Source organism: Harmonia axyridis, chromosome 6 (assembly GCF_914767665.1).
Source record: "Harmonia axyridis chromosome 6, icHarAxyr1.1, whole genome shotgun sequence".
In the NCBI taxonomy this organism is placed as follows: Eukaryota; Metazoa; Arthropoda; class Insecta; order Coleoptera; family Coccinellidae; genus Harmonia; species Harmonia axyridis.
In genome coordinates this window covers 6,269,499-6,285,407 of record NC_059506.1, presented here as the reverse complement: position 1 = coordinate 6,285,407, position 15,909 = coordinate 6,269,499, and the positions used below count along the sequence as shown (strand labels likewise).

Below are 15,909 nucleotides of genomic sequence, written 5' to 3'. Positions count from 1 at the left end.
GCACCAATTCATTCACTTTCAACATCGAGGGTAAAAATAAAGTTTGAGTTAAATTGTTCGTAACGTATTAGTTCCTATTTCAATGCAAATCGATATTAATAATAAAGTATTCAAGTTGCGCTTTTCATTTTCCTACACCTAGTGCCGCACCTCAATAAATCATTCTTTGCTTTTTGCATGAACGTAGAAAAAATGTTGTATGCAACTCGTGCAAAAATTGTTTATTGCACTCGACGTGTTGTCCAACTCGGCCTAAACATAAACATCCACTTGTTGCATAAATAACTATTATCTGCAACAAGATATTGAATGAGCAATATTTACAGTGTGTATCTCAAACATGTATTTTTCAAAAAATCATTATACATATTTCCCCACAAATTTATTATATACAAACCTCTATCATCGTTTATAACTATGAAGGAAGTTATGCGCTAATGCTATAAATTATTACCAACATTTGCGCCCTACTAAATAATAAATATAGCTGATAGAACACAAAAAATAAAAATTACAGAACTAATATAAAATTAAGGTTATGTTATGACATTTACTTTGCGCAGTGTTCTTGAGGTTTCCAAATATTAGAGTTGTATATTTGTAGCTCTCATTTTATTATCTGTAATTTATGCTCCGTTGATGTCATCAATTTGAGTGAATCATTTCTATTTAAGCGTTAATGTTTATATGGTTTTAATCTGTTTTGTTGAATTTTTTTTTCGAGATGAAAAATAACCCTAAGGAAGGAGGACAAGTGGAAATTGCTCCCTTACGTAGTTTAGATGACTTTATTCTAGAGTCTGCGAGATTTCAAATACCAAATTATAAAGACTTGGAAAAATGGGGCAATCGTGTTACAAGCAACTTATTATATTACCAAACCAATTATTTTCTTTTGGCTATTCTGATAATTATTTGTGTTGGGTGAGTTTCATCTGATGGCGGTTTTCATTTCTTTGAAAATCTCAATTTTTTACCACTAACGCAATGTATATCTAGTAGAGAATCAGATAATATTAGCAATGAATAAACAAGTACTTTTTGTGTGTTGTATTCTTTCTTTATGGTGTTATATATTATCTTGCTTCAACTAAGAATTGTATCCATAACTCCGTAAGATTAAGATAATATTAATTATTCATAAAGAGCAATAGTACTATTAACATTGTCAGAATTTTATTTAAACGTTAAGAAGTTTTCAATTCATTAATTTTTTTTTAGTGCACTACATCCTATTAAAATGGCTTGTGGATTTTTGGTTATGCTGGTTATTTTTGGTGTATTTGTATATATTACCAATGAAAGAGCTGCAGCATCGCAATTTAAGAGGAATCATCCAATAATTTCTATACTTTTGATATTGGTTGGTGGCTATTTTGTAACCTACATGTTAAGGTCACTACTGGTTTTTATGTTTGGTATATTATTACCAGTTTTTGGTAAGTTATTTGATCTATTTGCACAGTAAAAATTGATCAATCAATTTTTTTTTATAGCTATTTTTGTCCATGCTTCACTTCGATTGAGAAACCTGAAGAATAAGCTTGTCAATAAAGTTGAAACTCTTGGTTTGAAAAGGTCACCCATGGGCATATTTCTCGAAGAATTGGGTTTAGAAGGCGATTTTTTTTGATTGCCTGTATAAAAATTATTATAAAATATTTTAAACGAACATTTTGAAAGAGGATTTATTACCTGTATATTCAAAATGAAGTTTTCAAAAATATTTTTATCATGCTTAACATCTCAATATTTTAGAAAAGAACTGATCAAACGAGTTATAGACGTAACTCAACAAAATGTATTACTAGTATTTTATTTGTGATAATTACAAGAGTTTGTATATAGTCTATAACTATAATTATTTTGAATTATGTTACGAGCACTAGAATTTGAAGTGGATAATTAAATAGCTAATATTCTAATTGGTTTTTCTCTATATAAATTTGAAACAATTTGTCTGTTGAGAAGGTAAAAATCATTAGAAAAGTGAAACTAAAATCATAATGGGGAAAACAGTTTACTTCATCATTCATTTTCAAAAAAATTTTGAATTTTCAATAATCAATGAATATAATACAAACGAAATTAATTCAGTTTCTGCATAACATGGAGCATTAAATAAAAAACTTTAGAATAAAACATGCACAATGTTCGAACTTCAATACAACTATTGCATCAGGTTTTATTGAAGACTATCTTTCAAATATGAAACATAATTTAATCACTTAACAGTAAACATCTGTACACAATCAACTCATAAAATAAAATTAATGATATATAAAGGTCATAATATCATAAAAAGATACATATTTTAAATTCAAACCATAAATTGTTTGAAATTCCACAAATCCACAAAAGTTTATTAGTACTTTAGGTTTATTATAATCATACTATTACTGTGGGGGTTGATAAGTCTCAGGTGGATATGCAATTCCCAACAGTGTATGGCAAGCAGCATAAGCCGCTAGTTTTTTAGCAACCTTCTTAGAAGGACCTGAAAAAAAAAGGAATAAATATATTTTTGATCACAATATTAATTATGAATGCCAAATTATAGCTTCATTTCTACATAATTTAATAAAAAAAAGTAACTCTCCTTTTCTAGATTATTTCATTCAGGAAATTAAAGTTTGTTCCATTTTATTCTAACCTTTCTTTCTACTATGCCATCTTTGAGTCTATTTTGAACTTAGAATATAAATAGAAGAAACGGAAAGCAAACATTTGTGCTCGATTCCGAATACAAGAGAGCTGGAAGTTTAGTGTCACCAATCACAATCGAGCTAGCCGATTGTGTGTGCGAGCCATAGGCATGGAGAATCTTGATTTGATTATTGAATGCTTTATCAGGAATCTTTTTTTCATTACTTCAAAATAGCTAAATCATTAAACTGAGAAAAAAATTGACCCTTTTGCAACACGAAATAATTTTATGAATAAATGACATTGTATACTATTTTTGAGCATCAATTGATAATTTCGAAATAAATCAAATTAAGTTTAAGCTATAGTGTCCCGTCAGACAAGGAGTGACGAATATTGGCATCAAAACAAATGCATCAGTTACAAGGCGATTTCCATTCCTCTTATTAATATTCTAAGATTTTGAAGCCTATTCTCATTTTTATTTTTGGGCTGAATTTCTCACAATGTCTGGCTAATTTGTCGAATATGGTGATGTATGAAGACCGTTATAAATTGAATGTTACAAGATCAATCAATTAAAATGCTGTAGAAAATGTGAACGTAGGATTTTGATTCATAGTCTGTCTTATTATATTATTATGTGTATACAAGGGAAAATTATAATTTCTCAGTGACTACTGAGAGAGAATCAATACATCTTTACAAGAAATGAAAACACTCTGTAAATGAGAAAACTGAAATTCTAAAAATGAACAATCATCTTTTACTCGAAGATGTGGTTTGGAAAACCAATCAATAATACACAAAGAAAAAAATAAACATCATCTAAAAAACACATTTGCAATAATGAACAGAATGTCAAATTACAATAAAAAAAATCTGTTACGATTGGATTGACCATTCCAATTATCACGTTTTCCTATTGTAAAAGATAATCCTGAGGTGAACGAACATGTTGATTCTCTTTTCATTTCGGAAATGTGAGCTCAGTAATCTGATCAAAATAATCTAATACTGTATCCAGAAGATGACACCATAAAGAAAAAATTTGGCACCAATAATTCTCAGGAGATTCTGAAAAGATGTCTAAAAACCTGGTAAATGCACTGATTAGATTTTGTTTTTCCAATTTTGAGAATATTAGTTAAGCTTCCTTAAGTCAACTGTAGTTGGCGCTATTAACAAATTATGACAGTTTCTTGTTATTTCTAATATTTGAATTTATTCCAGTAAACGTTTTGTAAATATTTCACTGCAAATGCACCAAATGGAGATGTCTTTTCACTGTTTTGTTCTTGAAATTCCAAGGAAATACAAATATTTGCGAGATGATCATTCCTTGCACTTTTCTTTGGACAGGTTGCACTTGAAATTATACAAGATACAATATAGAAACAACTAGTTCATTAAAATTCAATCACCTTTGTTTTCTCAGATTAGGGCCTTACATGAAAACATTTTGAAAACCTTTGGTGCTATTGTATTTTTGCTGTCATTAGTGGATTTTATATTTTCGCCGACATTCTGCTCATTTTTCTTATAACGAGAAGTTAATAAAATACATATTACAAACGTTTATCTTACATAGGAAACTGATTCTTGGAGTTCATCTGTTGATTTTAAACTTGATAAATCAATCAAATTCAAATCAAAATCAACGGAAAAAAGATCGACATGACAAGTATGACATTGCGGCGGCGCCGCCACGAAATAAAACTAATATGATGATTAAAAAGTAAAATAACTTATTTCCGGTTTATAAAGCGGAAATAAGTTATTTTACTTTTTAATCATCAAGATGAATTTCCGACAAGTAAAGACTGAGACAATCAAACACTTAAAACTAATATTCTCAATTGGGTCGAATGTCATTGCATTCAAAAATTGACGAGTGCATACACCGTGTTTGAAAACATTTTATAGCGTATTCGACTGGCTGCACCAGTGCGAATTAATTCAAATTTTTGTAGAGCTAAATGACAGAATTAGTTCGGAATAATTCGAACTGGTGCAGCCAGTCGAATACGCTATTAGATTCTAATAATTTATTGTGGCAACTACCTTTTGACATTTTACAAGTAAAAACTACGCCATTACTAAAAATAAAACGATACACTCTTTAACAACGCATTGAAATTGTTAAAATTCACTACAAAAATGGTGAAAATTCTGCATTCAAAGTTTGCGAAACTATAAAGCACTTTTGGTTCGTCCTGAATTACCCACCCTCTCGGATAATAATAGTGAAAGAGTGTGGTGGAGAAATTTGAGTTGTTGAGACAAGTTAGGGATGTGAAGAATCGAATCCTTGAGCGTCGATCAAGAACAACTGCTGCTGTAGCCTCAGTAGTGTTGACAAAGACCCAGGTTGTCGATCTTGACAATTAACGATTTTTTATGGAGTGAATTGGAAGATATTGATGCGGATGAGTTAAGTTTTAACAAAACGGGACTACGTGCCACAAGAGACGAAATAATCGAAATTTTGCAAAAAAGATTTCCTAGCCGTGTTATTTCTCGAAGAGGTGATGACAATGGGCCACAGAGATTTTTTGATTCAACACCTTTAGACTTTTTCTTTGGGGCTATGTGAAAAAAGATAATATTTATGCCAATGCTCCACAGGCGATTCAAAAGATGGAATTCGTGAAGTTATTGAGAACATGCAGCCGGAAATGTGCGAATGGAAAATGTCAAGAATATAGGATATGATGCTGCAACCTAACCGTAGCAGTAATTGGGCTGATGTCGTTTTCCATTGTTGATGGCATATCTTCCCCTTTACAATGAAATGAACATCGATTGATTTCTCGTTTTTGTTTTATACCAAAATGAAACCTCTAATTGAAAAACCCTCTATTTGCTTGCACAGAAAATTCATATTATTGAATGATTTTTGAAAGCTGGCATGTCAGATGAAATGGTTTGGCAAATTATTTTTGTCTATCCTGGTTAACAAGTTCGGTCTGTTTAGTTTTGAAGATTTTTTTATTTCATTTCTACATGGAATTTTGTGAGATCAAGAGGGAAAAAAATTCTAGGATATACAGGGTGGGCCGGGAGGAACGGCCAAACTCCAGGAGCGTATTGTACATGTGAAAATAATTAAAAAAACTGTTATATGACTCTCATTTGTTTTCGAGATACAGTGTGTTAAAGTTAAAAGTTTTTCTCTTATATAGGGTGTGTTTTTTCGAGGTATATAACTTTAAGTTGGCATTACTGTTCAAGATAGCGACCGATTTAACAGCTGTCAAGTGATTTATTCTCAGTTTGGTTTGGCAATTCATCATGAAAAGACTCAGGCCTGAACAAAGCTTGCAAATAGTGCAATTTTATTTCGAAAATAATGGTTCTGTGCGGAATACGTATCGCGCACTACGTCCATTTTATTTTGTTTAGCGATGAAGCGCACTTCTGGTTGAATGGCTACGTCAACAAACAAAACTGCCGCATTTGGAGTGAAGCTAATCCTCAAGTGTATGTCAAAACACCGTTACATCCAGAAAAACTGACTGTTTGGTGCGCTTTATGGGCTGGTGGAATTATTGGTCCGTACTTCTTCAAAAACGATGATGGCCAGAAAGTTACAGTCAATGGTGATCGGTATAGAGCCATGATTACTAACTTTTTCATTCCTAAATTGAACAATCATGATGTCCAGGGGCTGTGGTTCCAACAAGACGGCGCAACATGTCACACAGCTCGTGCCACAATCGATTTATTGAAAAACACGTTTGGTGACCGCCTAATTTCACGTTTTGGACCTGTGAATTGGCCTCCAAGATCTTGTGATTTAACACCGCTAGACTACTTTCTGTCGGGCTATGTTAAGTCATTGGCCTATGCGGATAAGCCACAAACCCTTGACCATTTGAAAGACAACATTCGCCGTGTTATTGCCGATATACGGCCACAAATGTTGGAAAAAGTCATCGAAAATTGGACGTCCAGATTGGACTACATCCGAGCCAGCCGTGGCGATCATAAGCCAGAAATCATATTTAAAATGTAATGCCATAAGATTATCTTGATGATAAATAAAATTTATGTCAATCGAATAATCCATCGTTGTTTTATTGCTATTTAAAGTTCTATAGCTCTAAAAAAAAACCACCCTTTAGTATCTACACTTCACAAGATATTCAACTGCCACTTTCGATAGCAAATCTACAGGGTGATATTTTCTGTGGAACACTGTCCATTGTTTTCTTCCAGAACCGGAAAATCTTGTGAAGTGTAGAAGATTCGTATCTCTATCGATATAATAATATAATATAATCGATCTTATTGTCAAGGTAATGGAATAATAATAATAATCTCCAGATATTTGGTAGCGATCAATAAAAAAAGACGCTATCGTACAATACCGTGCGCACAAAGATTTTTAAGTTTATTTTTCGCTAACCACTGATGAGTTATTTTCAAGAGAAAACAACCCAGAATACGACGACTCATCATACAAAAAACGCAATTCAATACAAATATACTAACCAGTTCCTATAAAGTTTTTGCCCTCAATAGTACACTGAATTTTGAACTGGACATTTGGCGGATTGCCAATTGTTTCCAATTCATCGAAAATAGCTTGAGGATACATTTGATTGATAACCATAATGGGGTTGAGAGTCGAAGGATTCTCAGGCATCTTTTTTGCAGAATTGACTTTTTTTGGTTCTTCCTGAAATAAAATTATATATCAATCATAATGATGAAAAAAAAAATATATAAATATATACCTTTCTCTCAGGTTTTTCTCCCCAAGAATCGAAAAGTTTATACAGAGCAAAGGATGCAACTTGTTGCCATGGCAACGGAGCACTTTCGGGACTCTCATTGGCATCATAAGTGTCCATTTTCTCAGAACCATCATCAGATGCTGCATCCATTGTTTCTACTTTTTTGTATTTGATGAGATGTCGAATGGCAGCTTCTGAAGCTGCATTCTTAGCAGCATTTTTACTTTTTCCTGAAACAAGGAATTATGAATTATTAAAAATATTCATTCTATTAGTGTGGGTATCAAATGTAGTTTGAAAATAAATTGTGGAAAATATGTCTGCTTATTAATAGGCCCACCCTTGATAATTTTTAAAAAAAAATTTTTGTTCATTTCTAAGGTATCCTAGATAACAAAATGAAAAAAAAATTTCTCCAAGATTCGATTTCTCAACCAGTAATACATAGTTGTAAAGCGGGTAAAATATTGAAATATTCAAGGAAGGAAATGTAAAATTTTATAAAGGCAAGACCAAATAGTAAAGGTATTCAATATTGTTATATATATACACATATAAATTCCGACTTTTCACCTCATTACTTCCTCAGAACTTTTATTTAGGTAAGACTAAATAGAAAAGGTATTCAATAACATAAGTGCACATATAAATTCAGACTTTTCATCTCATTATATTTTTGTTCATTCTTCAGACACCCTTGATAACATAACGAAAACAAGAGAATTTCCTCAGAATTTTTATTTCCCACAAGTTGTAAAGCTGAATAAAAATAGAAATAAAATAGTCAGCACTGCTCCTTGTGGAGAGAAATTTATAACTTTCATGTATATAAGACTGAATAGAAAAGGTAATCAATAACATATAAGTGCACATATAAATTCAAACTTTTCACCTCATTATATTTTTGTTCATTCTTCAGACACCCTTGATAACATAATGAAAACAAGAGAATTTCCTCAGAACTTTTATTTTCCACGAGTTGTAAAGCTGAATAAAAATTGAAAAGAAATAGTCAGCACTGCTCCTTGTGGAGAGAAATGTATAACTTTTATGTAGGTAAGACTGAATAGAAAAGGTATTCAATAACATATAAGTGCACATATAATTTCAGACTTTGCATCTCATTATATTTTTGTTCATTCTTCAGACACCCTTGATAACATAACAAAAACAAGAGAATTTCCTCAGAATTTTTATTTCCCACAAGTTGTAAAGCTGAATAAAAATAGAAATAAAATAGTCAGCACTGCTCCTTGTGGAGAGAAATTTATAACTTTCATGTATATAAGACTGAATAGAAAAGGTAATCAATAACATATAAGTGCACATATAAATTCAAACTTTTCACCTCATTATATTTTTGTTCATTCTTCAGACACCCTTGATAACATAATGAAAACAAGAGAATTTCCTCAGAACTTTTATTTTCCACAAGTTGTAAAGCTGAATAGAAATAGAAATAAAATAGTCAGCACTGCTCCTTGTGGAGAGAAATGTATAACTTTTATGTAGGTAAGACTGAATAGAAAACATATTCAATAACATATAAGTGCACATATAAATTCAGACTTTCCACCTCATTATATTTTTGTTCATTCTTCAGACACCCTTGATAACATAATGAAAACAAGAGAATTTCCTCAGAACTTTTATTTTCCACGAGTTGTAAAGCTGAATGAAAATTGAAAAGAAATAGTCAGCACTGCTCCTTGTGGAGAGAAATGTATAACTTTTATGTAGGTAAGACTGAATAGAAAAGGTATTCAATAACATATAAGTGCACATATAAATTCAGACTTTTCATCTCATTATATCTTTGTTCATTCTTCAGACACCCTTGATAACAAACCGAAAACAAGAGATTTTCCTCAGAACTTTTATTTCCCACAAGTTGTAAAGCTGAATAAAAACAGAAAAGAAATAAACAGTACTGCTCCTTGTGGAGAGAAATGTATAACTTTTATGTAGGTAAGACTGAATAGAAAAGGTATTCAATAACATATAAGTGCACATATAAATTCAAACTTTTCACCTCATTATATTTTTGTTCATTCTTCAGACACCCTTGATAACATAATGAAAACAAGAGAATTTCCTCAGAACTTTTATTTTCCACAAGTTGTAAAGCTGAATAAAAATAGAAATAAAATAGTCAGCACTGCTCCTTGTGGAGAGAAATTTATAACTTTCATGTATATAAGACTGAACAGAAAAGGTATTCAATAACATATAAGTGCACATATAATTTCAGACTTTGCATCTCATTATATTTTTGTTCATTCTTCAGACACCCTTGATAACATAATGAAATCAAGAGAATTTCCTCAGAACTTTTATTTTCCACAAGTTGTAAAGCTGAATAAAAATAGAAATAAAATAGTCAGCACTGCTCCTTGTGGAGAGAAATGTATAACTTTCATGTAGGTAAGACTGAATAGAAAACATATTCAATAAAATATAAGTGCACATATAAATTCAAACTTTTCACCTCATTATATTTTTGTTCATTCTTCAGACACCCTTGATAACATAATGAAATCAAGAGAATTTCCTCAGAACTTTTATTTTCCACAAGTTGTAAAGCTGAATAAAAATAGAAATAAAATAGTCAGCACTGCTCCTTGTGGAGAGAAATGTATAACTTTCATGTAGGTAAGACTGAATAGAAAACATATTCAATAAAATATAAGTGCACATATAAATTCAAACTTTTCACCTCATTATATTTTTGTTCATTCTTCAAACACTCTTGATAACATAACCAAAACTAGAGAATTTCCTCAGAACTTTTATTTTCCACAAGTTGTAAAGCTGGATGAAAATAGGAAAGAAATAGTCAGCACTGCTCCTTGGTGAGTGAAGTGTCGAAGTTTTACAGAGGTGATGCAGAATCGAAAAAAAATATTTAGGAAAGGAGAAGTGAAGATTATAATTCTGAACTTTTATTAAATCTGTTTAGTCTGCATAGTGGACCTATTTTGGCAAAAGACAAATCATATTAAAAAATAATAAATTAAACTCACCTAATCCATTGTGTGCAATGTCAGCTACTGTAACTGTAGCCTTGAACTGTCCTTCAACTTCAGAAACATCAAAAACTGGATTTTGCACAAGTTCATGCAAGATCATCAAGGCATTTTTCGGTTGTAGTAACTTGCTCAATCTTTGATTTCTTCGTCTTACTTTTTCCTTCTTTGGAATTTTACCTATACAATGAAAAATTTATAGAAATAATTAAATACAACATTCTATCTTCTTTGGAATTTTGACTCTGAATAAAATTTTTCATTCAAATAATTCCTTTATCTTTTTTTATAAGTGTAAAAATTCTACAATAGAAATATTATTTTTTATTTGAAAGCTAATACTTACGATTCATCCAACTTTTTTTTTCAGTGTCATTACTGCCTTCTGTTTTGGCTGCTTCATTTTCTATAACTGGAGTTACTGCCTGTTCTACAGGTGGTATGATTGGCTTTTGTTCAACCTGCTGAACCACCGGTTGTTCAGTTTTAGGTGGAGGGACAGGTGCAGGTGCCTGTTGTTGTTGAGATGGAGCTGTCTTTTTTGGAGTAAAGGCTTGTTGACCTTGAAACATCTGTTAAACAATAAAAATATATTTCTGTAAATATACCAACATACTTTGATAGTCAAATAAAACAAGAAAAAAACACAAACAATGCTTTCCATTTGTAGAAGGTCCCTTGATTTTAAGATTTGAAATTTATTGATAACGCCCTAAAACAATTCATCAATGCCAGATAGAAACTATTTATAACAAAAAATTAATTGTCTGATTTAGGTTTTGTCGAGAAAAATGTCAAGAAACAGCATGAATTTGTATTTTCACGCAGACAAAGTTGAATAATTGGTAATAAGAGTCATTGTTTGGCTGCGATGGTGAACACATGTGCATCAATCACATGAGAAAATAAGATAATACTTTTCAAGTGAAAAAGCTAAGTCTCTGAAACAATAAAACAGTAACTGTGATTACAACATTTTTAGATACTAGATACTAGATAGACTAATGCAGAAAAACTCAGATTAGCAGTACAACATTTTATGTAATTTCAAATGAGGGTCAAACATTTCAAGAGGTTTCCATGAAGGATAGCATCATGATAAAAAAATCAGGCAAAGCCTAAAGAAAAATAAAGAAAGCAATTCGCATGAACTTGTTTTCGAAGAACTGCAACTATTAAAAGCAAAAACAGAACCAAACATCAACAAAAAAGGCGAACACATGGACAGAGTCTGCTAACAAAAATTAAGAATTAAATACATCAGCACACAAGACACAACAGAATGACTCAATGAGAAAAAATATATATATAAACACATATGGAACACAAATCTTTAATCTATTTACCAGCACAAGAATCTATCATAAAAGACAGAATTCAAACCGCTAAAGAATGGAAGAATGTACACATTTGACAGATTAAAAAACTGGGATATAACGAGCGTTCATTAAAATTCGTGGTTAAGAGTGCTGTGGAAAAATTAGAGTGGTTTTTTTTTGATCTACAGAATCTTATTGTTTTTGCGCATACATTTCTATTATTTTGAAGCATATAAAAATACTAATTTAACAAGGAGAGTCCATGAATATTTCTATCCCATTCATAAATACTCATACACTGAACGAACACTTTATATATGTGTATTAGACTGTACAATCTTCTTCCTAGGGTTATCAGAAATATTTCGGAGTATAATGTATTTCGTAGAACAATATTTTCAATGCTGTTAGACTGTGAATCATATTCATGTAATGAATTTAAAGATTTATGTCTATCATATAATTGTAATCCCTCCTGTTATTGATGTACGTTGATTTTTTGACTTGCTTTCATTTTGTCATTTATGATAATTCCGAAAATAAATCCTATTATTATTAATCACAGAAAATCAACTCTAATTTCTCCACAGCACTCTTGACCACGAATTTAAATGAACGTTCGTTATCCTCAAATCAAATATGAAACCTACCCCAGAAAAATATGAAAACTCACCAATAAAATGATCCAAATTATTAACAGAAGTTTAAAGTATTCACAGTCAAAGGATAGTTTTATATGCGCAGAAATTGCGAAAATATAATAAGTAATTAAAAACAGGATACGATAATAAGCCACAAGAAAAAAAAAATGTTTTTACATGAACAACGTCACAGTAACTTTCAATGCAATGAATAAATTTTTCAGGAACCCACAAAGAAAAAATATTCATGAATATACATTGGAGTTACAAACGAATATGACAGACAAAAAAAGAAATAAAAATGAACCAGCAAACTCTTTATTTTCGAGATGCAAAATGTTGAAGTTGGATTTGTTTTTTCTCATAGTACCTTCCCTTCACAAGATATCCAACTTAAATTTGTAATAAATATTCCAATTTAAATTTTTCATGATGTTATATACTAATTTTGAATGCAAATCTACAGGGTGATATTGTTTCTGGAATAATGCCCGCTTTACTCGAGAATTTTTTTTTTGGTAGTAAATAATGAAGCAAATCAATGAAGACACTACCATAAAACAAGTGGATGAGTTTAAAAACTTACGAGCGATTGTCGACAGGAACGGTATTGGTGCAGTGAAAGTAAAGAAGAGAATACAGAAGGCTAGAAAGATTATTGGTTGCCTTAACTCCTAGTGGTGGGATAGAGTTACAGTAATGTATGGATAATCCGAAGTACCCTATAATCCGAACGGACCAATTGGTAAAAATGAAATATATATAATCCGAATAGCCTGAACTCTGCAATCCGAACGGAAGAATGAATTGCAGAAGGTTTGATTCCTTTGAGAGTATCAGGAGAAGGACTAGATCAAGGTTTTGATTTAGTGGAGTTAGTGAACAAAGTTAATTTTACTATGATCCAATAGATGAAAAAGAAAAATGGACACAAGGTGATGAAGATGAAATTGATACACAGAGATTTAGGAAGATGATGAGATAATTGCTGATATCACTGAGAAAAATGAAAGCTCTGACAACGAAGATGAACCTGTTCAGAAAGTGTCCACTAAAGAGGCAACCATATCATTCAATTCATGTCTTTGATGGGAAGAAATACATAGTGTTACATAAAGTACAGCTTTTTTTTTATGAAAATGAGTTTGCACACAAACGATGTTCAGATTATAGATATCATTCAATAATGATTCTTATAATCCGAATGATTTGATAAACCGAACAGGTCCTACCAACTTTCTGTTCGGATTATCCGTACTTTACAGTATTTTTTAAACTTTAATGTTGTGGATGAACTTGCATCAAATTCATGTTTCTCATACTCAGAGTTTGCAAGTTATTCCAACTATATCTCAGCACCATTTGAGTGTAGGGTTTTACTCTACCAATTGCTAGAAACTTAAAAAAAAAATCGATTACAAGTTCCTAATAGATTGTTGATTAAGCCTGGAGATTTCAGGTAATGCTTAGTCCACATTGACGAATTTTTCATTACCCTGGTTTTTAAGACTACTGCTGTCTTGAATGCATTATATGGAGCTAAACCCCGAAAGTCTCTTGATCAAATTTCTCCTTCAAAAGTGCTTGGACTGACCTGATGTTTCCAAGCATGACATTTCGAGGCAATCTGATCCTGGTAATCATTATAGTTAAAAAAAACCGAAAAACGCAAAGCTTTACCCCCTCTTACTCTATGTTATGGAAAAATGTTTGAAATTTTTAAAGGTTATAAGAATGCTTCAAACATAAATAAAAACATAAGTAGTAAAATGTGAGAATAACTATTTTTACCTGTCCTCCAGAAACGAAATTAGGTTTGGAAACTACTGGCCGGCTAGCATTGTTGCGGTTGTTACCACCACCTATAAAATTTAACAGAATCAGATTACCGCCATTTTACTAAGTTTTGATTTATTTTACCTCTTCTGGAGTTATACATTTTCCACACTTTGATGAAGCACAATTCTGATTTTAATTTGAGATTAAAGTATATTCAATTAAAAATTTCTGTCAAGCTACATTCAATGATTTCAATGTCTACAACAAACCAACACTGGTCACAGAATACAGAACGATGGCGTCATCGATCAAATATGCATAAAGTGTAACAAACCACAGAATACTAAGTCCTTTTAAGTTATCCAGTGAGGTTTATTGATTGAATAAGAAATAGATATTTTTAACTTGCATATTTACCAAAAATAGACAATCAAAAAAATAAAATCAATAAAAGTTCAACACTAAAATTTTATGCACCGTGGGGTCAGTGACGTCACTTGGAAGTGCTCTACAGGGTGATTCCGTAGGAGACTTTCAAATTTTAGGAGAATTTCACACTAGTCAATAGAATTTTGAAAAAAATCTTTGATTTCCGGTTTTTCTTTGTTTGCCCTGATTCCACAGATTGTACTTCAATTAATAACATTGGTCCGACTCATTTAATTTCGATGAAATTTTCAGTATTGTACAATATAAATGAGAAAAAAATCGAACGATGTTAAATCCGGAGACCTTGGTGGCCACCGAATATATTAATTATCTGAAGCTCACAGATTATTAAAGATAGGCACTTGGTTGATTCGCCATGTGAAGTTGAAACTTTTGATGTATTTTTAAGTTTGATAAAAAATTTATATATAATGTTATTTATTTATGAAAATGGAAAAATTTAGCGATTTAATTTGTTATAGAAACTGTTATGGTTTACATTTGAAAAACAAAAGTTTGTATTATGAATTTATAACTTCAAAACTAATGGCAATAAAAAATGAGTAGGTACCTACACCAATGGATTCTACTAAAAAAGTGCCTGTAGGATGTTTTTCTTCCATGTTTATAGAATCAATAATAAAGAAGTGCGAAAAATCAAATTGTGTTTCAAGTTCTAACAGAAACAGAAATCCCATCAAATTTGTATGAAAAAACCAAAAGGTCGCAAAGCGATAGCTTCAGGCGTTCTGGAGTTATGGACGAAAAAAGATATTTTCCAACTGATGCACTGAAAAACTAAATTGTGTCTTCTTTCGGTCATAACTTCAGAACGCCTGAAGCTATCGCTTTGCGACCTTTTGGTTTTTTCATACAATTTTGATGGGATTTCTGTTTCTGTTAGAACTTGAAGACACAATTTGGTTTTTCGCAGTGCATCAGTTGAAGAATATCTTCTTTCGGCCATTTTTTTTTTTATGCGCATCTCTCGGGAAAAGACTGAGCTTATAACGCCCTTTCAAACGCCCCGAGATGAACTTCAGAACGCCAGAAATTATCGCTTTGCGACATTCAGGTTTTTCATGGAAATTTGATGGAACTTGAAAATGTAAAATTAACAAAACAATGAACTTCTGACTTAGCGCCCCTTATCGAAAGCAGCAAAAACAAATTTATCATGACTATATTTTGTCCCCAATCAAACAGATATTATCTTTCAGACGAGATCTAATTTGCTCAAAAATGTTGAGCCAAACTGAAGTTACAGGCGTTTCAATCAGTCAGATTTCTCCCTTTCACCTAGCCTTATTTGATGTCGTAAAATCAA

At 31.5% G+C, this 15,909-nt stretch overlaps 2 protein-coding genes across 4 annotated transcripts; one reads left to right on the top strand and one right to left on the bottom strand.

The window, feature by feature from the left end:
- Positions 1-550: 550 nt before the first annotated feature.
- On the top strand, positions 551-1,925 carry LOC123682670 (PRA1 family protein 3). The gene is made up of 3 exons (XM_045621421.1): positions 551-924; positions 1,222-1,439; positions 1,497-1,925. Exons 1-3 carry the CDS (start codon positions 725-727, stop codon positions 1,631-1,633), a joined length of 555 nt encoding a protein of 184 aa, XP_045477377.1. The 5' UTR covers positions 551-724; the 3' UTR covers positions 1,634-1,925.
- Positions 1,926-2,151: 226 nt separating this feature from the next.
- LOC123682669 (double-stranded RNA-specific editase 1-like) lies at positions 2,152-14,456 on the bottom strand. 3 transcript variants are annotated; one of them, XM_045621418.1, is made up of 7 exons: positions 14,295-14,456; positions 14,166-14,236; positions 10,761-10,986; positions 10,412-10,594; positions 7,389-7,618; positions 7,144-7,330; positions 2,152-2,497 (listed from the first exon to the last, which is right to left on the bottom strand). In XM_045621418.1, exons 1-7 carry the CDS (start codon positions 14,311-14,313, stop codon positions 2,397-2,399), a joined length of 1,017 nt encoding a protein of 338 aa, XP_045477374.1. In that variant the 5' UTR covers positions 14,314-14,456; the 3' UTR covers positions 2,152-2,396. The 3 variants fall into 3 exon arrangements, with proteins under 3 accessions (XP_045477374.1, XP_045477376.1, XP_045477375.1); XM_045621420.1 differs by lacking the exons at positions 14,166-14,236; positions 14,295-14,456 and adding an exon at positions 11,067-11,282; XM_045621419.1 differs by lacking the exons at positions 14,166-14,236; positions 14,295-14,456 and adding an exon at positions 11,031-11,271.
- Positions 14,457-15,909: the final 1,453 nt, after the last annotated feature.

Excerpts from the sequence above, each read along its gene's own strand:
- LOC123682670 (XM_045621421.1), top strand. The coding sequence starts at position 725 with ATGAAAAATAACCCTAAGGAAGGAGGACAAGTGGAAATTGCTCCCTTA. Across the intron at positions 925-1,221 it reads CTGATAATTATTTGTGTTGG|TGCACTACATCCTATTAAAA; the intron begins GTGAGTTTCATC and ends ATTTTTTTTTAG. Across the intron at positions 1,440-1,496 it reads TATATTATTACCAGTTTTTG|CTATTTTTGTCCATGCTTCA; the intron begins GTAAGTTATTTG and ends TTTTTTTTATAG.
- LOC123682669 (XM_045621418.1), bottom strand. Across the intron at positions 10,987-14,165 it reads ATTTCGTTTCTGGAGGACAG|ATGTTTCAAGGTCAACAAGC; the intron begins GTAAAAATAGTT and ends ATTGTTTAACAG. Across the intron at positions 10,595-10,760 it reads AAAAAAAAGTTGGATGAATC|GTAAAATTCCAAAGAAGGAA; the intron begins GTAAGTATTAGC and ends TTCATTGTATAG.